Source organism: Eleutherodactylus coqui, chromosome 2, assembly GCF_035609145.1.
Source record: "Eleutherodactylus coqui strain aEleCoq1 chromosome 2, aEleCoq1.hap1, whole genome shotgun sequence".
NCBI classification, from domain to species: domain Eukaryota; kingdom Metazoa; phylum Chordata; class Amphibia; order Anura; family Eleutherodactylidae; genus Eleutherodactylus; species Eleutherodactylus coqui.
In genome coordinates, this window is record NC_089838.1 from 283,103,415 (window position 1) to 283,127,753 (window position 24,339).

General features: G+C 44.9%; 1 protein-coding gene across 3 annotated transcripts in view; it reads right to left on the reverse strand.

The window, feature by feature from the left end:
* KANSL3 (KAT8 regulatory NSL complex subunit 3) overlaps positions 1–19,655 on the reverse strand; it is a 44,435-nt gene extending 24,780 nt beyond the window's left edge. For all 3 annotated transcript variants that reach the window (XR_010790408.1, XM_066593094.1, XM_066593096.1), the window contains exons 1-13: positions 19,525–19,655; positions 12,518–12,784; positions 9,757–9,927; positions 8,549–8,639; positions 8,261–8,446; positions 7,578–7,709; positions 7,056–7,172; positions 6,401–6,502; positions 5,273–5,344; positions 4,119–4,193; positions 2,793–2,950; positions 1,696–1,759; positions 332–532 (exon numbers count right to left, since the gene is read on the reverse strand). Coding sequence is in view for 2 of the 3 variants with exons in the window: in XM_066593094.1 (XP_066449191.1) it covers positions 332–532; positions 1,696–1,759; positions 2,793–2,950; positions 4,119–4,193; positions 5,273–5,344; positions 6,401–6,502; positions 7,056–7,172; positions 7,578–7,709; positions 8,261–8,446; positions 8,549–8,639; positions 9,757–9,927; positions 12,518–12,732 (1,584 nt within the window). In the remaining variant the exon portion in view is untranslated. The remainder of the gene's footprint in view (positions 1–331; positions 533–1,695; positions 1,760–2,792; positions 2,951–4,118; positions 4,194–5,272; positions 5,345–6,400; positions 6,503–7,055; positions 7,173–7,577; positions 7,710–8,260; positions 8,447–8,548; positions 8,640–9,756; positions 9,928–12,517; positions 12,785–19,524) is intronic.
* Positions 19,656–24,339: the final 4,684 nt, after the last annotated feature.

The window sequence follows — 24,339 nt, forward strand, 5'->3', positions numbered from 1 at the left end:
AAGAAGGACAGAGTGCTTGTGAAACAATTTTAAGTTGTGTAAAAGCCCCATTAAGGTACCAATTGTCCCTTCTACTCCTACATACAATTTATATAGGTGAAACACATTAAAAATGGTAAAAAAACAAACAGATGGTCAATAACCGTATAGCAAACTGCAGCATTCTGCAGTTAAATGTGTACAGCTTTAGCACATGGCACATTACCGCTACATGAAAATCCAGCCTAAAAAATGATAATCAGGTAAACCAAACCAGGTGCAAATACGTAAGCCTCACAGGGGCATTTTTACTTTTCACATGCCTGTATGATCATCTTTATAAAAATCTCACCTCAGAACCAGAAGGGGAAGCAGGGAAACGTGCTGCAGGTGAGGCTGGCCTGCTGTTCCTTTCTGACAAATCAAGTGATAAGTCTCTTCTCAGGAACTCTCTTGGCTTTTTTTTCTTCTCTGCATCAAGGTCACGAGGATCAGAACCAGAATGGCCATCTGCTCGTGTCAAGACACCCGTAAGAAAGTCAGCAATCTCATCCTAGATGAAAAATAAGAAAATATGAAGAAATTTTATTTTCCAAAAGAACGTGTTAACATGGTAAAGACTACTGCATGAAGTGAATATTCATAAAATACTGCCCCTTTAGTAATCTTAATAAGGTAGTCTTTTCTGCAAGTTATTAGTCGGGGCTGGAGGATTATAAAACCCAATAATTAATTTAGAAGTTCCAACTATATTCCTTTATAAAAATTGCATGAATGTTTTGTAGATTAATAATTAAAGTGGTTCTGTCATTTAAAAAAAACAAAAAAAAAATTCTATACTTACCTATTCCTCCCCTATCAGTCTACTTACCAGATCACCTCCTGGGGGCTGGGGTAAGGAGGGTCAGGTCACCTCCAACTGGCCGATTCCTCTCCTTCCTGGGAGGTTACGTACAGTCACAGGCAGTCTTCTTCCTGCCAGCCAATGTACGTTAGGTCACAGTTGACAGGCCAGCAGGGGGAGTGCCGATCTACTGCAGAGACTGCTCATGCGAGCTGTCTCGGCAAAAGATCAGAATTCCTTCCTAGGCTGTGAGGGCTACAGCACAGGGACGTGACCTTCACTGACCCGGCAGGAAGAGACTGCAAGGAATACAGCCTTCATAACAAGCCTGCTGGCGTGCGATGAGCTAACCCCGGAGAAAAGATAGGAGAAAAAAAATAAAAAAAGATTGCTAAATCTTTCAATCTTACAGTCGTTTGAAAGATTATCTGCGTGTAAATGGGCCTTTAGTCTGACACTTTCTATTCTATAGTGAAAACATTTCAGCTGTTATCATGTCTCCATCACAGGCTGGATTACAAATGAAAGGTATCACCTATATATAGATAATGACAATAGGTGATGCTCACAGCATCCCTTCTCCCCCTCCCTGCATAATGACCTTTGCACAGGTCACAGTCCACGTCCATAACACTCTCCTATAGAAGACAAAGTGCAAGCTCCTGTCCATTGCATCTATGGCCAAAGAGACTGCTGTAAAGTATCTCTCTAAATGGTGTTATCCCCAACTTAGGCAAGATGGCCGCCCCCATATTCATCAACCAATAATAGAATAAAAACGGAATCAGATAATAAAAACTGAGTATATTTCACAATATGGTTTTAATTATAATTTTAAAACCTGTCAGGTGTGTGCATTTTGTGTAGCTTACCTGAATGCATCGGTCCACCATACTTTGCGTCAAACTTTCCGATTTCTTTTTAATTTTGCTTATTCTGAAAGTATAAAATCGGAAATAGAAATGCTACAATGACAATAATTACAACAGCAGTTACTGTTTGGTAATACTAGGACCTCATTATTAAAGGGGTTGTACCGCGCCGAAACGGGTTTTTTTTTTTTTTTCAATAGCCCCCCCCCGTTCGGCGCGAGACAAACCCGATGCAGGGGTTTAAAAAAAAAAAACGGATAGTACTTACCCGAATCCCCGCGCTCCGGTGACTTCTTACTTACCTTGCGAAGATGGCCGCCGGGATCTTCACCCACGGTGGACCGCAGGTCTTCTCCCATGGTGCACCGTGGGCTCTGTGCGTTCCATTGCCGATTCCAGCTTCCTGATTGGCTGGAATCGGCACACGTGACGGGGCGGAGCTACGAGGAGCAGCTCTCCGGCACGAGCGGCCCCATTCAGAAGGGAGAAGACTGGACTGCGCAAGCGCGTCTAATCAGGCGATTAGACGCTGAAATTAGACGGCTCCATGGAGACGAGGACGCTAGCAACGGAGCAGGTAAGTGAATAACTTCTGTATGGCTCATAATTAATGCACGATGTACATTACAAAGTGCATTAATATGGCCATACAGAAGTGCTGAACCCCACTTGCTTTCGCGGGACAACCCCTTTAACATTATGTTAAAATAAAATGGAAACCCAGCACACCCCTATGAAGTCTGTTGGATGAGTTGGCATACTTAAACAAAATATATTTTAAATAAGTCATCACAGATCCAACATGGATTCTGTGAAAATGAGTGATAACAGTGTGAACAGAGAAATTCAGAGCAAAACATAATTGCTATCTTTTGAAATTCATGTAGTGGCACACTGATACTTTTTATTGAAATTACTGCCTCATTTGATACACATACTCCACTCTGTAGTCTCCAAAGCAAAATTCAGCAAGAAATGTCATATAGTCATACAGTTGTTGTAAATGATCCTAGTGTGCTGCTCAATGTGCCACGTTCTACTATCATACTTTTGATTGCTTTGCAGCCTTATTTCCTTTATAGTCTACTAAATCTCACCGAAGATTATCATCGGCCCCTCCAACAATAACCAAACTGTTATCAGCTCTGAGTTTCTCTCGAAAGTCCTCCATTGCTTCTGGGTGACACTGAAGAGAGTTCTGACCAATCACAAAAAGTACTGGCGTCTTCATGTCAAGCAGAGGGTCATCCACATCCTACAAAAACAAAGACCCATGTTTAATACGCATGTATTTCATAATTTTTAAAAATATATTGACGATAATGTCAATTCCAAATGTATAGATTTTTTATGGTTTGCTACTTTTTCAATCTTTTTAAAAGACTCCTTACATTTTTTTCCCCCATCGACGGTGCTGCGAGACTGGGTTTTTCAAGCAGGACAAGCTGCACTTTTTAACGGTACCATTTGGTGATTCATATGGCTTTTTAAATTGCATTCTATTCAGTTTTATCTTGAGGGGAGATATGAAAAATTGGACACTTTTTAATATTTTTTTTCTCTTGGCATTTAACATGTAGGTTAAATAATATGCTAACTTTTTTACGTAGGACATTACAAATGTGGCAGTATCACATTTGTGATAGTAAGGAGATAAAGGTGAGGTCTTGACTAGAGATGAGCAAACTTACTCGTTTAGGGCGTTTTTGCACTCGAGCACCGCATTTTCCGAGTAACTGACTACTCAGGCGAAAAGATTCGGGGGTTGCAGAGGGGAGTGGGAGAGAGAGCCCCGTTCCCCACTGCTACCCCCCCGCTCCACCACGCCGCCCCCCGAATCTTTTCGTCCGAGTAGTCAGTTACTCGGAAAATGCGGTACTCGACTGCAAAAACGCTCTAAACGACTAAGTTCGCTCATCTCTAGTCTTGACTTTAAAAAATTTTGTTACTACAATTTTTAGAACATTTTTGTTGCAAAAGGGGACTTGAATTTCATTAACAATGATCGTTCCTATTATACACTGCAATATTTCAGTGTATTACATTGGCCTATGAGACCCTGCCTCTGGCTGGGGTTCAAAGGCCACCATAGATGGCAGATCCGAAGGCCATTTTCAAGCCTCAGGGTGCCACAGCAACCCATTTGCACCCAGTGATCACAAAGCAGCGTTTCAATGGGTGACAGAGTGAGGCCCCTCCCTGGTAGTTTTTTCTACATGCAAGTAATAACCATGGAGAGTTAAATGACTTGAATTGAAGACTTTACCACTCCCTGCCATTATAGTAGTAGCCTGGATGGAATCCCCATTTTCGAGATTGGTGGTGGTTCCAGTGTTTTTCCACTGCCCAAGTATATTACACTGAACATTAAATCAGTCATGGAGTAATTTTTGTTACACAGTATGACTATCAGCAATACTTACACCTCTGGGTCCATCAATTGTGAGCAGAGGGAATCCCAAACATACTACGGCTGTTACATATTCCATGAGAGAAACCTGAACAAAGAAGAATGATGAATATCTGTGATTACAATCTTTCTACAGAAAGACAGTTTCAGACATAGGGACAAGCGATGCATATGAAGTATTATAAAATTGCAATTATCAATAGAATAGCAATTTATAAATGGATGCTAACTAAACTGCATAAAAGGCAAGGGACACATTTGACAAGCAAAGGATGATTTTTGCTTTTTCTTTTAAACTGTGTTTGTCCCTCCCAGTAATACATGCTGAATGTGAGGTCTGTCTGCCGAGGAAGCTAGCTTTCATTTAATAGCACAGCTTCATTTGTGCTGACAAGACACCTATGCTATGGAGTGTGTAATCCTGCCACCAGTCTGCAGTAGGTTCTCTCTTCTCTTTAAACAGCCTGTCTGATTCATCCCCTTCCTTTGCAGATTTCTCCCTATCTACACTGTGACACAGTATAGGCTGCGTGATCTGATTTCCCTGGAGATCTGAATGTTTTTCTCCCTCTGCACACACTGGACTGCTGTATAAAAGCGTTTTTACATTGCAAGATAAATTGGAAGAGTATGCAACGAGCGGAGAACTGGCGATTGTACATCATTCGCTTGACATACATTTACATTGAACAATAATTGGGTAGTTCACTGGATAATAAACACACCTCAACCATTCAGCCAATGCCTTCTATTCAGCTAATCTTTAAAATGCCTGCTCATACCAAAGGATTTGCAGCAGAGGAACGATGATTTTTACATCGGCATGAAACGATAATCTAACAGATTATTCGGTCGCTGCAAGCATTTATACTATCGATTATCTGCCCAATAATTGTAGTGTAAAAGGGCCTTGAAACCTCTGTGACATAGAGATAAGAAAGGAAGGGAGCAGAGAGCGCCAACCTAGCCATAAGCAGTATGCTTTGTATTCATGTCAGATGCAGCATGACAGCCAGCTATGTACTTTAGTTACAGACACAACAGTAAAAGGGTAAGACATTTTTTTAATGGATTTAGAAATTTGCTTAATTTTGCATCTAGGAAGTTTCAATATAAAAGGTGTCCATAGCCTTTAAATGCATAAAGAATCCATGATTCACTACTCACATGACAGGCAACTAACGCTCCAGTATTCCACCCAATCAAAATGACAGGCTTATGAGGAAAATGATTGTGAACCTGTATGCAAAACAGAAAAGTAATAAATATGCAACTGCTGCTGTAGCTGTAAAAAAAAAATAATATTACATTGTGAGGGACACAAAATTAGCTGTTCTCTCACGTTATTAGAAACAAAAGCTGACATTTATTGGTCCCTTGACTTCTCAACCCTCGTGAATAGTGTTGCCCAATACCTAAGCATCACAATGTATCAGAAAAAAAGCAGTAAGTGCAGATCTACATAATAAATTCTTTGTTTGGTCACCTGCTTCCCACAATTGAATCCATGGACCAGATAGATATTTTACAGACCAAATTAGTTCAAGTCTCAAGAAAAGCAATAAAAAAAAAAGAAGAAAAAAAAGAATGTAAGTGGTCACTAACTTTTCAAACAACTTGTGCTTATATGGTAACTAGGCTGATAACTATTGTGGAATTTACTGGAATTTCCAAAAGTGGAATTTACTTTAACTAAAATAACGTTTTATGCTGAAAAACCCTTTAAGTGCTGTCTAAGGATCTCCCTTCCTCCTAACATGCTGGCCACTGTTTGTTGTCAAGTAAGGTTATCTCTGTTACTTGAATTTGCAGGACTGAGAACAGGAAATCTAGGAGGGGGAGATGATTTACCTCGCTCATTGAATTCTGTAAAAGCTGAGGGGAGGATGAAAGGAGTGAAGCAGAGACACAGTGCTGCAAGAGTTAATGGTGAGTGATTTACTCCTATTTATTCACATCTATACTGCTCAGTACTATTGTATAATGTTCTACATGATGTAGTTTCGTCTGTGTGTGTTACAGGCAAAACCTGCAGTGCTCTGTGCACAGTATATGGAACAGAGCATAATAGCTCGTCTCCTCCCACCAGTACTGAGAGAAATGAAAACCAGATACACAGCCCATAAAAGGGAAACTAGTGATAAATACAGGATACAAGTCCCATCATGGCCAAAAATAGTATTATACGTCAGGTACACACATACAGCAACTTATTCTGAAAACTCAGGCATGCTTTATTTAAATCATTTGATGAACAAGGGCCTTGTTACTCATTTGTTATAAGATATTAAATACCTCAATAACTTTTCCCCGTAATCCAGAAATCATGTTTTCCAAGCACTGTAAAGAGGTTAGCCCAGTACCACTATTGAGCAGTTGGGAGCCAACAGGAATGACCTAAATAGTACAGAAAGAAAACACATGTAATTACTATTATTTGTTGTCACATGGTGTTGATACAACTTAAGAATCCCATTAAAAAAAAAAAAAAAAAGCATCCAACTAGAAGACCAATTCAGAGGGAAACCCTGTGTAATAAGCACTTATGGTGGCTTAAGTGCATTTTATCAGTAATACTGCTTCTAACAAGCAGCACAACAGTATGATCTAGCTCTGTTCCCCTGCCCCTACACAATGTTGTCAGGAGCTTTGCATCTGTAAAACTGCTGACAGGCTCCTCTTTATGCAACACATTTACAACATTATTCTACCCATTTTCTGATTAATGCCAGAGCCACATTGCTGCTTTCTCAATGGTGGCATTGAGGAACACAACATCATAGACAGAAAAGAGTTGTGCTGTGTTGCACAATGACACAAATATCCCATTTTCTTATTTATGTAACTGAGGAACACTGCAAAAGGATTTTAATATACCAGTAGAGAAAATTACAGATAAATACCCTAAACAAGACAATGTCCTCTAAACTAAAATATGATATAAACCAACCTTGGCCAAGCAAGAGAGCTGGGATTGCCAGAATCTGTGTCGACGGGAGGTGGGGAATATAGAATTTGTGGGTCCCGATGGAGCAATAAGGATAAGAGGGGATCCTGGAAGCTTGCTCTATGTAGAAAGTAGAGGAATACACCATAAATGTTTAAGACCTAACAGTAGCAAAGAAGCACTTTGGCTGCTCTCACATAGGCATTAGTTTAAACATGGAGTTTTTTACAGCGCTTCCATACGTGTTCAACAGCGTTTAATGCACCCCAGCATTTCAATGGGTGATGAGGTGTGTTAAGAAGAACTCCCCGCAGAAACGCATTAAAATAGAGCAGATAGTATTTGAAAAGCATGGCGTTAGCAACCCCACGTTCAAACACTTGTCTGAGAAGCCTCATTGAAATCAATGGAGGCCTAGTACAGTGTTTTTAGCAGGCGTTTCAAATGCCCACTAATTTAGGAGAAACGCTAAAACGCTGTAAAAATGCCTGTATGAGAGGAGCCTTACACAGCAATTTAACTTACAGGTTTGTTATGAGACAACACTCCAACTGCTGGGTCCCATGGTCTCTTCAACAGCAAAGATAATGCTTCAGCACTAGCACCTCCTGCCCTGACTGTGGAGGCCAGGAGCATGCGGTCAATAAGAGCAGGAATCTGCAGAGAATACAAGGGATATATAAACAAACCATATCATACAAGCTATACATACATTTTACACTACCATTAGGCTGGGTTCTCACATGCTGGATTCCCGGCGGAAATCTCACGGTTTGGCCGCAGCGAAAAACCACGAGATTTTCGCCGGGAGAAGTGCTGCTTCAAAACTCGTGGCACTTAGCCGCGGGTTTTGAAGCGGCCTGGCCGCTCGCTCTTCCACTGCGGCCAGCGCTTCCATAGAGGAGAGCGCGGCCTCAGCGGAAGAAGAAAAAAATGAACATGCTGCGGTCGGCGAATGCACACCGCAGCGCTGGCTTTGCTGTCCCATGTGGACAAGATTTCTGAGAAATCTCGTCAACATGGCTGGCCAATCCTGGGATTAGCGGCCGCAAGCAGATTTGCCGCGGCGAAATTCCGAACAGAATTTCCGCGGCAAATCTGCCCCATGTGAACCCAGCCTTATATCTTGCCAACGTCCCACTAAATTTGAAAATATGACAGAAATGATTTACTTATATATAACTCTACACAGCAAACAAACCCCTTACCTTTCCTTTCAGTGTCTGCAATGCATCCAGATAAGCAGCAAGCAAAGGCAAGCTGAGTGTTTCCACAAGGGTAATATGTAGCCACTGAACCAACTTGGTATCCCAACCTACTGAGGCCAAAGATTGTCGCACACGACGAGCACACTTATCCACTGCAATCCTTCTCAGTACTGGTTCATTGACTGCCTGGAAAGTGATAAGATATACAAATTATTCTAGTCTTTTAAAACGACGCAGGTTACAATGTATTATCTGATGATGTTTTAAAGATTGCAAAATTATACTTACACCATCATTAGCGAGTCGAGCAAGTCGATCAGATTGTAGAGCTTTCAAAATCTTATTAAAAAGTTTATTCTGAGAAGTAGTCCAGCCAGTTCTATGAAGGGAGCATGAGAAGAAATGCATGACAAACAGATTTTCTATGCAGTATGTAATTTAAATGCAAGGATAAGGGTGCTAAATACGTGTTACTTCTTCTATTTGTGGCACAAAAAAATAAAATAAAAAGAGGAAAAGAAAAACTACATGAAAATACATTTGCACAAAAAGCATGTAAAAATGCATGTTTTTACTGAAAATGAACATGCGTTTAACGTTTTTACTCAATATCAATAGTTTTAATTAAACGCATGTGGATTTTTATGTACAGTACAAGTACGTTTTTCAAAAGGGTTTCTTGCTGCAAAGAGCACCCGAATGGCCCTTTTACACAGGCCGTCAGTAGGGTCAACGGCTATATGAGCGCTGACGTCCCTGCTAAGGTTGTCAGCACTCACGCAGAACATTTACACTGATAGACTTCACTGCGGGATCGCGGGCTTCTCGCTCAGCACTTCACATAGAAGGTGAAGCGCTGAGCGGGGAGCATTTACACAGAACAACAAGTCTGTGAACCAGCGATCGTTTTTAAGCTTAAAGTCAGCGATAAAAACCTGTAAATAAATAGGGAGAGATTTTTATGCATTTGTATGTAAATGGCCCATAAATCCGAATTTTTAATTTAAATTGGAGCTTTAATTGTGCATCTGCTATATATGGGATTATTTTTGATAAAGCTGCATGACATATGAAGCTAAGTAGAGTAGTTGAACCTGCAGAATTGTGAGCACTAGATTTAATTAAGTATATGGTTAGACATATTAAATAGGGATGAGCGAACGTGTCCGTTACGGACACATCCGCACCCGGACACCGGCTTTGCCGAACACTGCAGTGTTCGCGCGTAAGTGTCCGGGTGCCGCCGGGGGGCGGGGAGATGCGCGGCGGCGCGGGCGGCAGTAGCGGGGAACAGGGGGGAGCCCTCTCTCTCTCCCTCTCCCCCCCACTCCCCGCCGCACCCCCCCGCGCTGCCACGGCGGCCCCCGAACTTTTTCGCCCGAACACTGAAGTGTTCGCAAAGTTCGGTGTTCGGGCGAAAAAGGGGCGGAGCCGAACGTGTTCGCTCATCTCTAATATTAAATATACTTAGTAAAAATATAATAAGAAAAACTCACCGGTTGACGTGATCTTCCCAGTCATCGGGGGGCGGTGGAGCTTCAGTGTCCGTACGTACAAAAATCACATGACGTTCACATTCATTCATAACACTTCTTGCCTTTTGGTTGTCATATAATGGCATAGGTGTAGGAGAGGTGGTCTCAACGTCAATTGGGACATCTGCTTCACTGGAAATGAACTCAACATTATCACAACGCACTTCAAAATGTGGTTTTTGTACCGGCTGTAAATGTGTATGAACACATTAAAGAGAGCCTGTCAGCTTAAGGAGCAGCATGTTATAGAGAAGGAACAGCTCAACAGATTGATATATAAATTTGTGGTAAAATATTCTGTATAATTTGTATTTTGCCAATTTTAATCTCTGCTTTTTCTGTGCGTAATGGTCCAGTTAGTGGTGATGGACTGCTATGTGTGTATAAGTGTGCATACAGGGAACGCTGGAAAGCACAGATAGTTGGGCTCATTATATTCTTTCCTGACATAAGCTGAGTATGTAGAAAACAAATGACATATGAATATAACACCACCAAAGAAAACAGAGGATTTGAGCACTACTACATCATGATGCAAGGCGCAGTAACTAATATCATAGAATGGTAGAGTTGGAAGGGACCTCCAGGGTCATCGGGTCCAACCCCCTGCTTAGTGCAGGATTCACTAAATCATCCCAGACAGTTGTCTGTCCAGCCTGTGTTTGAACACTTCCATTGTAGGAGAACTCACCCCCTCCCGTGGTAACCTGTTCCACTCATTGATCACCCTCACTGTCAAAAAGTTTTTTCTAATATCTAATTTGTATCTCCTCCCTTTTAGTTTCATCCCATTGCTTCTAGTCTTTCCTTGTACAAATGAGAATAGGGCTGATCCCTCTGCACTGTGACAGCCCTTCAAATATTTGTAGACAGCCTTATTTTTTGCAAGTTAAACATTCTCAGATCCTTTAACCGTTCCTCATAGGACATGTTGTGCATACCGTTCACCATCTTGGTAATGCCAACTGCAGACAGCCGGGGCGGATCCCACTGCGAGAATTTTCCCAGCGGGACCCGACCTGCACCCCTGCAGAGACCAGTGCGGGTCTCACCTTCTCCCGCGGCTCCGGCTCTCTAATGTACCGGTTGCCGTCGCATGCGCAGAGCGGAGCCGGCGGCCCGGGAGTGACATTTCTGTGAGGGCCTCTGCGAGACCCGCACAGAAATAGAGCATACCGCGATTTGTTTTCCACGTGTGATTTCACGCGGACAAATTGTGGCCGTCTGCCTAGGATTATGTTTTTTAATGCAATCCTCTGGCAGCTTCCACGGGCGGAAATTCGGCGGGAAATCCCGCCGTACAATTTCCGCTTATGTGCAGGGGGCCTAACTCTTCTCTGAACTTGCTCCAGTTTGTCTTTTTTAAAGTTGGGTGCTCAGAACTGGACACGGTATTCCAGATTAGGTCTGACCAAGGAAGAGTAGAGGGGGATAATTATTTCACGTGATCTAGACTCTATGCTTTTCTTAATACATCCCAGAATTGTGTTTGCCTTTTTGGCAGCTGCATCACACTGTTGACTCATGTTCAGTCTATGATCTATTAGTATACCCAAGTCTTTTTCACATGTGCTACTGCTTAGCCCAATTCCTCCCATTCTGTATGTGCTTTTTTCTTTTTTTCTTGCCCTTATGTAGGACTTTGCATTTTTCCTTGTTAAATACCATTCTGTTAGTCGGCCCCCACTGTGCAAGCTTTTCTAGATCTTTTTGAATACTCTTTCTTCCCCAGTGTTAGCTATCCCTCCTAGCTTTGGGTAGTCAGCAAATTTGATCAGATTCCCATCAATTCCCTCCTCCAGATCATTTATAAAAATGTTGAACACCTAGGACAGAGCCTTGTGGTACCCTACTTGATACATTCTTCCACTTGGATGTGCAGCCATTTATGACCACTCTTTGAGTACAATCACTCAGCCAGTTGTGAATCCACCTAACAGCTGCCTTGTCAATCCAATATTTGGTCATATCCACTAATACTGGTATATACATTTATATTGCAGACATTCAACTAATGTAGATGCCCACCTGCAAACTAATTCTTGTAGATACTGTATCTAAATTAGAGGTGAACTTGCTCTGCTAGCAAGCCTCACAGCTTCTGAGCCGCACAGACATTTGTGTAAGCACAGTAGCTGGCGTATATATGAAAATTGGCTAATTTGCACTTTATTATGTATAGAGATCTTTAGGCCTCCTGCTCATGACAGGGTCAGATCCCACAGCATGATTCGACTCTGTGCCAAGCTGGTGATCCTGCTTACTTGTCCCGATTTTTCTTTTTCTGTACAGCAGGAGCATCGTCCATTGCAGTACAGATAAAGCCGCGCCGTTGCTAGATGATGACGCGGATCCCACGGATCCCTTCTGCAAAGCTCACGGTACGAAGGGCTGCTGGACAGACGGCTTCCATTGACTTCAATGGAAGCAGTCGGTGCGGAAATCCGCACAGAATGGAGCACGCTGTGACTTTTCTGCCCAGAGTGGAAATTTCTACTCGTGTGCAGGAAGCAGCGGGTCTCCAGAGGAGACTTTGGGCGGTATTTGCTGCAGAATCCGGGGATTCTGCAAATCAAATCCGCCTGTGTGCTGGGACCCCTTAACCAGTTTTAATATTCAATTAGACAATGATGATTTGCCCAGAAAACAAACTTGTTAATAGTGCTGTATGTTTCACAAACAATCAAATGTCACAGAGCTAGCAAAACAACTTTAAACTTACACTGCACTTTCTTGTTGTCTCCGTGGAGTGATGAAGAGAGTACGAGTGGGACGAGCATTGCTGGCGTCTGGGTGTGCACTCCAAGGTTTTGCATAGCTGTGGTCAAGAAATACCAAGTCCAGCTCTCTTTCATGTACAGACAACTGAAAAAGGAGTGACGTGCCCATTCTTCTTGCAGAGGATTGTAAGTCTCGTTCACTTGTTCTATGTGTCATCTTCACTTCCCCACAGACCCAGGGTCTGGGGAAAACACAATACTACGAAACCCTGTTTCAAAACACAGAAGAAACACAAAAAAATTAATGTTACGTAAGGCCTCTCTCCCACAGACGTTTTTGTACAGCGCTTAGCGCTGCGCTAAACACTGTACAATGTTGCCATTCATTTCAATGGGGCTGTTCACACAAACGTCAAAATGCAGAGTCTTTAACGCTGCGCTTTGACAGCGATGCATGTTCTATCTTTGTCCGTTTTCAGCCCTGCATCGCTCATTGAAATGACAGCTCCCAGCACTTGTCCAGCCGACAAGAGGAGCTTTTCCTAGTGACGGGGTTGAAATCCCCCGCCTCCAGCAAGAGATTGCTCTAATTGGCTGAGCGCCACTGAGTGTCAGCTGGTTCCGGCAATCACAGCCAGCGCTGGATGCATAGCTGTGATTGGTGCACTCAGCGCTGGCTGTGATTGGCGGAGCCAGCTGACACTCAGCGGTGCTCAGCCAATTAGAGCAATCTCTTGCCGGAGGCGGGGGATTTCAATCCCCATTACTAGCAAAAGATCCTCTGTCGGCTTGACAAGTGTCGGGAGCTCCGGAGAGCAGTGGCAGGGACCAGGCAGGGTCAGTTGAGTATTGTTTTTTTTCCCCACAATCCTTGGTTGTGTTTTCAGCTGTGCTCATAACACAGCCAAAACGCTGGCATAATGCATGCAAGCACTGCTGAAACTGAGCTGAAAAAGCAGTAAACGCGGCTGTGTGAAACCGGCTTAGACTGGCTGTCCACGGGCGAGTTGTCATTGCAAGATCCTCGATGATAAATCACCCGCGGACTTTGCATGACACGCTTTCCATAGGAGAAGTATGGAAAACGCAGCCCGACATCCATGAGCGAAGAATCATAGCGATTCTCTGCTCGCGGGATTCAAATCGCATCATGCTGCAATTCTCCGCAGTGAGCCTATTAAATAGGCTCATCGCGGAGACCTGCAAGTGCTCCCCCACGGCAGAATATCGCAAGCGATATTCCGCCTCGGCTGTGGACAGGGGGCCTTAAGAAAGCAGTTTTACAAAATAAATGACAGGACTACCTCCAAAAACATAATAAAAATATCTTCATTGTACCCTCATGCAAATGTCAACAGTGCCCTTATGGTACATGCTGGCCAGGTATGACTCAGTATACATGGTTCCAAAAAAAAAAAAAAAAAAAACAAAAACAAAAAACAAGGACTACTGAGAAACGTAAGAGAATGCTCTACAAAATATGAAAATTGAAAAAAAATAAAGAAGACGACATCTTAAAAATATATACATTGGTCCCTCAACATCATGGAAAACTGGTTATTTGTTGCAAAGCCCCCAAATTATCACCCAAAGTAATACAAAACAAAGATTACATAAAAGTAAGCAGATAACTTACGCCGCGGGACCCGACCCGAGCGCCTGCAGAGAGCAGCGCGTACTCACCCGCGCCCGCGGCTCCGGCTGTTTGATGTGCCGGCTTGCCGGGGAGCCGGCAGCCGGGAAATGGCGTTTCTGCAGAGAAATAGAACATGCTGCGGTTTGTTTGCTGCGCGAGATTTCGTGCGGACAAACCGCAGCCGTCTGCCTAGGATTGCGTTTGCTAACGCAATCCTATGGCAGCTTCCAAGGGCGGAAATTCCACGGGAAATCCCGCAGCGGAATTTCCGCCCGTCTGCAGGCGGCCTTAGGCTGCCTGTCCAAGGCGATTGTTCACTGTGTTATCGGCGGCGATAAACCGGCCGCGGGTAATGCAGTAAACGCTTTCCATAGCGTTGCTATGGAAAGTGCAGCCCTGCTGTCCACGAGTGGAGAATCATAGCGATTCTCCGCTCGCGGGATTCAAATTGCAGCATGCTGTGATTTGCCGCGATTCTCCGCGGTGAGCTGTCAGCTCTCCCCTGCGACGGCTCCCGCGGGATATCGCTACGCCCGTGGACAGGAGTCCTAACACAGATAAAGAAGGTCCATAGGGCTCACTCACTCGAGCATATTTTGGCTGCATATTACGTATGTCTTTTTATGCACATTAGGGCTCATGTCCACAACAGTGTTTTCACCGTTTATCACATGTGCGTTGTACGGCTGCATGATACGCAGAGTCAGTGGAGTTTCATTGTACCATGCACACCTGCGTGTGGACACTGTATTGATACGCAAGAGAAAGAAATCACAGCATACTCTATTTCTCTGCGTACTACGCAGTGTGAGCCCTATACACTTGTATGGGCTGCGTATGACACGCTGTCCATAAAGGCAGAGCTTTCATACGCATCCTTGCTCTAAACAGAGCAGGGAATTCATTAAAAAAAATATATAAAATCAAAATCACACTGCACGTCTGTAAGCGTGAGATTCGCAGGTATGCGCAGTGTCATACGCAGAATGCACCAAATACGCATATAACACATGGATTTTATTCAATCATATACTATAATGGGTCTATTACTTGCAAAATATGCACCAAAAGACACAAGGCTTCATTTTTTTTTTACCCACACGCATGAATAATACGTAGCCAAAATACACTCGTGTGAGTCCTTGGCGTGAAAGATGGAAGCATTTACACACAACGATTATCGCTCAAAAGCCATAGTTTGAGCAAATTTTGAGCGATACCATTGCATGTAAATGGCGCTTAACACAGTTGTGTTCAGAAGAAGATTCCATCCATGTTAAGTGTTCGGCAATTAATGAATTGTTTTGAGGAGAAACAATAGTGAGTCAATCAGAATAGCAAGTTTAGTGATAACAGCCAAACAATTGTAACTTGTATTCTTATCAACCTATTAGCATATAATATTAACCTATTAGCATATACCAATCATAGATGTTTACATTAACCCATGGGAGTGCTGTTTGTCTGTTCTCAGCAAATATTTCACCTCAAGGCTCTCATGTTATGTGGTATTTGTCCATAGTGGTTTGGCCTCTTTCACAGGCTACAAAACGCACACATGTATGTTTTCCAATGTTTTCTTTTTCTTTTTTTTGGTGGAGGCTGGGACTGAGTCAGAGCCTGGGACCGCTCACGTCCTACCCACACCCAGAATAGCAGGCCCCAGCTGGGTGCTGGTATCTGCGTCCAATGGGTTCTTTCACATGAGAGATATTTTGTAGCCTTAACAGTTTGTTAGGCTGACTGTTCAGTCAGCTTAAGACCTTAGAGGTGCACACAGAACATGCCTCGATAAGAACCAGAGGTTTCCAATAGAACCCATTCAGATGAATCAATTTTAGACGCACCAAATCCTTGCATCTAACAAAGGATAGGACATGCAAGTGTAACCTCTCATCTAAGGTCCGTGGTGCGAGAAAAGATAGGACCTGACTAGAGATGAGCGAACGTACTCGGATAGGCACTACTCGTCCGAGTAATGTGCCTTATCCGAGTACCGCTGTACTCGTGCTCAAAGATTCGGGGCGCTCCGCTGCTGACAGGTGAGTCGCAGCGGGGAGCGGGGCAGAGCGGCCGGGAGAGAAGGAGAGAAAGATCTCCCCTCCGTTCCTCCCCGCTCTCCCCTGCAGCTCCCCGCTCCGCAGCGCGTCCCGAATCTTTGAGCACGAGTACAGCGGTACTCGGATAAGGCACATTACTCGGACGAGTAGTGCCTATCCGAGTACGTTCACTCATCTCTAGACCTGACCTATCTTTGGTGCGTGCTTTCCATAGACTCCTACGGGAGCTGAAAAAACACGCACCACGGATCGTGTGAATGGGCTAATTCAAATAGCTGGAATTAACCCATTCAAGTGATCTTTAGTGCAGTATAGCCGCGATGTTTTCACGCGCTTATACTGCGCTAAAACAGCGCTTGTCTGAATGAGCCCTAAATAACATTGTTGGATCGTTGGCTTCTCGGTCCGTGTAAATGCTCCCCCATAGGGAGTGAACAGCTAGCTGTGTGAGAGGACAGCGATCCAACAGTGAAGTCTTTCTGTGTAAACATTCTGCACGAGCGCCAACGACCTTAGTGGACTACAGCCTTCGCGCAATCATTCACCCAACAGTTGATCCGTGTAAAAGGGACATTGGTCATTTGCTCAAAGAATCATATACTTTTGCAAACAATGATGGTTATCATACTGAGAACAAAAAATGACCATTATCAAAACGTAGTGAATAGAACCCATTAATTTCAATGGGTTTGTTCACAAGCCCGTATTTTGTGTGTGCAATTCCTTTGCACAAAAAAACCCAAACCGCAGCATGTTCTTTCAGTACTTTTGGGTTATCTGTCACCACTTTTTAAATTAATTTCACAAATCTTTCACTATTTCTAAGGGTGCCTGTCCACGGCCGACGGTTTCCATAGCTTTGCTATAGAAAGCGCCGACACCTATCCACGAGCGGAGAATCATTGCGATTCTCCGCTCGCGGTGGGCAATTCGCAGCATGCTGTAATCAGAGGGGAGACAGCACGGCTTGTCCTGTGTGTGTAAGAATGTTGGTAGCAGTATTAGGCCTCGTTAACACGGGCGTTTCGTCACCGCATATTACACATGCGTATTTCCCGTGCGCAACACACAGTGAATGGAGGTAATGAAAGTAAATGGACTTTCATTCTTCAATGCACACCGGCGTGTGGGTGCTGCGTATCGATACGCAGGAGAAATAAATCGCAGCATGCTGTATTTCTCCACGTATCATACACAACCCTTCAATGGGCTGCGTATGAAACGCTGTCAATACGCATGCATTCCATATGAGCAGCATTTCCGTACGCATCCCCGCTCTGAGCAAAGTAGCGAATTTGAAGGGAAAAAAGACACACACACACAGCGTATGTACGTGACATCAGATTCCAGGGGGCACGCAGTGCCTATCACAACCCACACATGATCTCTGCCAGCAGAGCGTATGGCCTGTAATACGTACAGCGCTGTGCGAGACTCGCAGCGATGTACGTATACGCTGATGTGAACGAGCCTTTAATAGCAGGAACCAATAGACTTTTAGGCGTAGAGTGGGCCAGCAGCCCTAAACATGTAGGGGGGATCTGGCCCAGTGGTCATGCCTTCCTGCCCAGCCTGCCAGTCAGTGAAGTTAGTTTTAGGGGTCAGATGGTGATGACAAATCCACTTTAGGCCTAGTGCCCACGGCCGTGACGGGCTCCGCAAGCAGAATTCCGCAGCGGAGTCCGTCACGGCGCGCTCCCAGAGACCCCATACTCCCCTCCGGATCCACTGCCAAACGTCCCGCATCCTTTGCCGGCGCGTAAGTGCAATACAGCGCATGACGTGCTGGCAGTGTCATGTGACGCGCCAGCAGCGTCGCACGACACGCCCACAGCGTCACATGTACATCGCGTCATATGTCATGCTCCGGTGGGCAGGGAAACGTTTTCACGCTATCTTCCGCTGTGCTACAGCAGAAGATAGCGTGACAGACGGCTTCCATTGACTGCAATGGAAGCCATCCGCACGTACACCCGCGGCAAATAGAACATGCTGCGGGTGATTACAGGTGCTTTTACGGTGCGGAATTCCATGGTGGAATTCCGCACCGTGAGCATTGCACTATTAGGTTCAATAGAATCTAATAGCTGCGGGACAATGCAGCGGATTTCCGCCGCATGATACGAGTCGGAAATCCGCCCAAAGGAATTAGGCCTTAAAAAGCAAAAAAAAACAAAAACAAAAAACACATTGCACTTGCATGTAAATCGCATTGCATGGGTGTAATGCGTTCTTTCTTTCATTGCCATAGCAAACAACAAGAATCGCCCCAAAATTGGACGTTTCAATCTTACTATCTCGACTACAGCGTTTTCGAAAGCCATTTTCAAACGCGCTTGATAGTTGAAATGGATGACGAGGTGCGTTAAAAAAAAAAAAAATTACATTTCGCTGAAACGCCCTAAGGCTGGGTTCACACAGGGTGGATTTGCTGCGGTTCTGCCGCGGTTTTGCCACAAAAGAACTGCCTCTACGGCAAAACCGCTTCAAAAGGTCAATTTTGGCATGCGGAAAAATCCGCAAGCGTTTTTTTTCCGCAGCGCTTTTTTGCCGCGTATTTTGCTGCGTCCATAGAGGTCTATGGACAAAAAAGCACTGCGGAAAAGATAGAAGAATGGACATGCTGCATCTTAAAAACTGCGCCGCAGTTGCATTTTTTCACACTGCGGCTGTGCGGAAAAAATCCGTCCTGTGAGAACAGCTTTTTGCCCAAACTCATTTGTGCTGCATTGCACTGCAAACGCAGCCGTTTTGCTGCAGTGCGGATATGCAACGGCAAACTGCGGCTAATCCGCCTGTGTGAACCCAGGCTAAAACAGAGCAGACAGTGTTTAAAAATCGTAGCGTGCATGCAATACTCCCATCTCCCACGCAGGAGCAGGCAGCAATGACACGCGCATGCGCTGCGCGCAGACCATCTCCGGACGCTCTCTTGGCACGTATGAGCACAAACATAGTAGTGCATGCTGCGGTCTATTCTGCGTGCGCATTATACACGCTGCGTGACAGGCACGATTAAAAGAGAATGCGAGAACAGAACCGCTTATTACGTGAGCAAAACCCCCGCACGTAATACGCGGCCGCATACGCTCCTGTGAGAACGTGCGAGTCCGTGTATCATTGGCTCTGCTTGAGCATGTGACTTACTAGCCCATATCCTAGTTACACAATGGCAGCCTTTTAGGAGATATACCCCACCAACCTCACACTGCCGGGAAGCTGCGCTCTAACCGCCCCAATGAGCTACACTCTATAACACACGGCATATTTAGTAACGGCCATAACGACGACAACGGCGCCGGCACGCACTCACCTCCCGGGATTATTTACGTCTCCACCTCATGCTCACGAGAGCTCCGCCTACTCCTCCCAGCTGCGCTTCTCGGTCACCCGGTGACTCAGGCCCGGTGCGTCGTCCGCGACGTTCAGTGGGCAGGAGCGTGCGTCTGACGTCACGCGACTTGCAGGCGGAGAAAAGGCGGGAATACGAGGGGAGGAGCTTATCTCCTCTTCGGGTCGTTCTTCCAAGCAGTGATGGAACGTGACTGTTTCTGACTGACTTTCGGCTTCTGTTAGCCGTAGTATCGCTTCATGTCCCGCTCTGACGGAACTAGCTGCCGTTACTAGTGATCTGTGATCATGTCCGCGTTACAGGCAGGAGCGCCTCATGAAATATGTAAGCAATGAGCTAGAGTTTATGGTATACAGTTACTTACGAAATGTGTGGAATAAAATATAGAGAAAATGTGATATTTGAGCCCAAAGTTAATGTGTCGTGTTTTCCAGCGCTTTCAAAGGTTTCATAAGGGTGATTTTTCTGTCTAGTTCTGTCCAATTCCAAGATGGACGGACGGAATGTGTGTGGAGAAAGAAGCGTTCATTTGAATGCGATAATTCTAATGCAAGTTACTATGAGAACCAGGTAAAACCACCCAAGAACTGCCGAACAGAGAAAAACGTGCTATTTAAAAACCCATGAACATATTAACCCCTTAGTGACGGAGCTTTTTTTGTTTTTTTTCTCTATTTTTGCTCCCCCGCCCCCCTTGTAAAAAATCGTGACTATTTATCCATCGATCTGGGTGCCTGAGGGCTTGTTTCCTTGCGGGACGAGTTGTATTTTTCAATGGTACTATATAATGTACTGAAAAACTTTTAAAAAATTCCAAGTGGAGAGAAATGGAAAAAAAACCCGACGTGTCGCCATTTTTCGGTGCGTCTTGTTTCTACGGTGCACAAAGTGCAACACAACTTTATTCTATGGGTCATTACGATTAGGGTGGATTCAGACGACCATATATCGGCTCGGTTTTCATGCCGAGCCGATATATGGTGTCCTCATCTGCAGGGGGAGGAGGATGGAAGAGCCAGGAGCAGGAACTGAGCTCCCACCCCCTCTCTGCCTCCTCTCTGCCCCTCTGCACTATTTGCAATGAAAGGAGGCGGGATGGGGGTGGGGCTAAATTCTGAACATTAGCCCCGCCCCCGTCCTGCCTCTCCCCATTGCAAATAGTGCAGAGGGGCGGAGAAGAGGCAGAGGGGGCGGGAACTCAGAGCACTGCTCCTGGCTCTTCCAGCCTCCCCCCCTGCAGAGAGAGAGACGACGTATATCGGCTGGGAGTGAAAACCGAGCCGATATATGTTCGTCTAAATCCAGCCTCACTGCGATACCAAACTTTTTTTTTTTTTGGTACTAGTATTTTTTTAAAAGATATTTAATTTTTACAAAAATATTTTCTGTGGTCTTTTGCGCACAATAACTTTATTTTTCCATCAACGTAGTTGTGTGGGGCTCATTTTGTGCGGTAAATCCCGTAGCTTCCGTTGGTACCATTGAATACATACGACTTTTTCATTGCTTTTTATTACATTTTTTCTTGGAGACAAGGTGACCAAAAAAAGCGCATTTCTGTTTTTTTTTTGTTTGACTGAGTTTATTGTGCGCAGTGAATAATGCATTGCTTTGGTAGATTGGACTGCCAAGACTGCCCTGGGGCCTTTCAAAAGGCCCCCAGCTGCTATGACACTCGCATGACTCCCTGAGATCTCATCGTGGGGGGAACGTATGGACCTTCGAACATCGTTTGGGGGATTCAAATGCGGCTGTCATGGCTGTTGCCTGCAGGTGTCAGCTGTAAGAAACAGCTGACACGCGCGATCTATAAAGGGAGGTCACAGCGTGATCTCCCTCCATACACGTCCTGCAACTGCAGCATGTAAAAACAATATGGGGCCATCACTAAGGGGTTAAGAAAATGGCATGTAAAACAGTCCTGCACACTGCGCTAAACGTGGTACATCGCCGTCATTGATTTCAGTAGAGCCTCACAGACAATTGCTCAAACGCAGTGTTTCTAACGACATGATTTTTTAGTGCTGTCTGCTCTACTGTCGTGCTTTTTAACCCCTTAACACCAAAGGTCGTAAGTTTATGCACTGGCTGCGGGGTGCTTCCCGCAACTCTACGTAAACTTACACCCTGTGTTTAAAGAGTCACCGCAACGACACGATAGTGATGACTGCTAACATAGCAGCCAGTCACTACTTGCGGGCGGGGGGGCCAATCACAGTGGTCCTGCTCCAGTGATCGCTGTGACTGGTCAGGGAAGCGCTCACTTACCAATCACCGTGCAGCAGCTTGAATTCGCACTGTTTACTGTGTGATCTCTCTCTGCAAGCACCGCAATGTGTTTCCAGTGTTTGCAGAGAGAGGTCCCTTGTGAAATCTCAGAAAAAATACAGCGATCATTAGTTTAGCCGGCCTCCTGCTGCAACAGTGGGGGTGCATCGGAACCGTGACCCCCGCTGTTACCTCCTTCCCTGCTGCGATCTATGTAGATCACGGCACGTAAAGGGTTCACAGAGGGAGTGGAGAGCTGAAATAATGGAGAGCCAGACGGGTTGCCATGGCAACAGGATGCCAGCTAACGGCGTCTTGCATTGCCATTGCCTATGATCGCTATAACAAGCGATAAGGCATTGCAGGACAGAAGTCCTGCAATGCTTTATCATAGTGATCATAGGTGTGATTGTACAAGTAGGTGTGATTGTACAGGGACATAAAAAAAAAGAAAAAAACCTTCTTTTGTGCTTTCTTCCATATTAGCAAAAACATTTTTTTAAGTTAAAATCACACATATTTGGTATCGTCGTATCTGTAACTACACGTACAATAAATTGAACACACTTTTCATCCTGCACGGCAAAAAGCGTAAAAAAAACCCCTACAAAACTGAGGCAAAATGCTTATTTTTTTTCCTTCCAAAAAATGCAATAACAGTGATCAAAAAAGACGTATGTACACCAAAATGGTACAAATAACAACTACAGCTAGTCTCGCAAAAAATAAGCCCACACAGAGCTCCGTCCGTCAAAAATAAAAAAGTAATAGGACTTTGAATGCAGCAATAATGCAGAAAAAAATAATTTCCATATAAAGAGTTTTTATTGCGGAAAAGTAGAAAAACCTAAAAAATATATAAGAATTTTGGTATCGTTGTAATCGTATTGACCCGCAGAAAAAATGTATTGTGTCATTTGTGCTGCATGATTAATGCTGTAAACCCCCCCCCTCCCCACCCATACACACACTCACTCACTCCACCCCAAATCTATGGCAGAGAGAGGCGGAGCTAGCCAAGCAGGAAGAAAGACGCACATTACTTGGGCTCCGCACCAAGCGATAAAAAAACGGAGCGTCCTGCCCTACCGGCACCCCCGGTAAGCCGCTTACCTGTCCCGTCGCGCGGCCCAGCACAAGAGGAGCAGGAGGACACCTCTCCAGACACGCTCCGTGAGGTCCGTAGACTGAGGCCTACTGCCGCGGCTGCATCCCCGGCCTAGATTTTGGGACGCCGCGGGTCGGCGCGAGCCGGAGGAGCAAACGGCGGCAGCCCAAGCACAGGGGGAACATCCGATCCACTGCCGGAGATACCGGAGAGCCCAAAACCACCCCCGGCCCCCTCCTACTAGCCTCAGAAACCGGAGGAGCGGGAGAATACAGCGCGGGCGCTGCGCCCACCCCCCTGGCCCCCCCCCCCCCCCCCCGTAAATACTGAATACAGCACAGCAGGGAGCCAAGTTTGGAAGGTGAGAAGAGGGAATTGGGGACTGACAGAGCACCCCTAACTGTTCCTGCCCCAGAGACCCCACAAATCTAAAGCCCTGCAGGACAGAAGAGCCCGAGCATCGGAAAGAGAGCCTGCAGCTCAGCTACAATCAGCAGCAACCTCCCAGGAGGAAGGAAACTGCATGAGAGCAAAGACAGACAGAAGCAAGGCAGGGTCTATACAGCACATAAGCAGGTGCAGCCCACCACAGCTCCCCACTGTGACTCACAACAATCCAGCAGAGGGGTCTCAGGATAAAAGGAGAGTCCTGCCAACTATAAAGTGAGGGGAATTCCCCCTCTACAAGGAATTGTATAAACCTATAAACCTCTACCGCCATCTACTGGCCACCTACCATATTACAAGCTCCTAACTTTTCTTTACTACAAAAAAAAAACAAAAACATAGAACATTTAAAGCTAGTAAAGAAGGACCTTAACACCTCTCCATGCCAAATGGAGTAATCAAGACAACACCTACCCAAAGGACGCATACTCGGAGACTCTATGTTACTACACTAGCCTCCGACCGGATGGTGGAAAGTGATACTATCAAGCTGCAACAAATATAACCACAAGAAAAACTAGCTCGCTCTGCCCTGAAAACCCTCTACTATGCCAAAGTACGGGAAATATCCAAAATCAACTCTGCTCCGTCCCACAACCAAACCAATACCAAAAATGTTCCGCCCATCACAAACCACAGAAATGGAGACCCAAGAGCAAGACCACCCAACCACGTCACAAAGTCTAGACCAGGCCCCAAAAAGCCTACCGCAAAGCAACCCCAAATTTTCAAGTCAAGAAATCAAAGATCTATACGAAAATATACAACAATTATTCAAAAAAGAATTGCTGGAAGCTGTGGCCGAATTCTGCAAACAAACTCAAGAACTCGGACAAAGAGTCGAGGAGATAGAAAATAAAACCGACGAAGTCATAGAAGCATTAGATCAAGATAGAAACCTCATCAAAGAAAACCAAGAGAAAATAGAACAACTAGAACTTAAATTAGAAGAT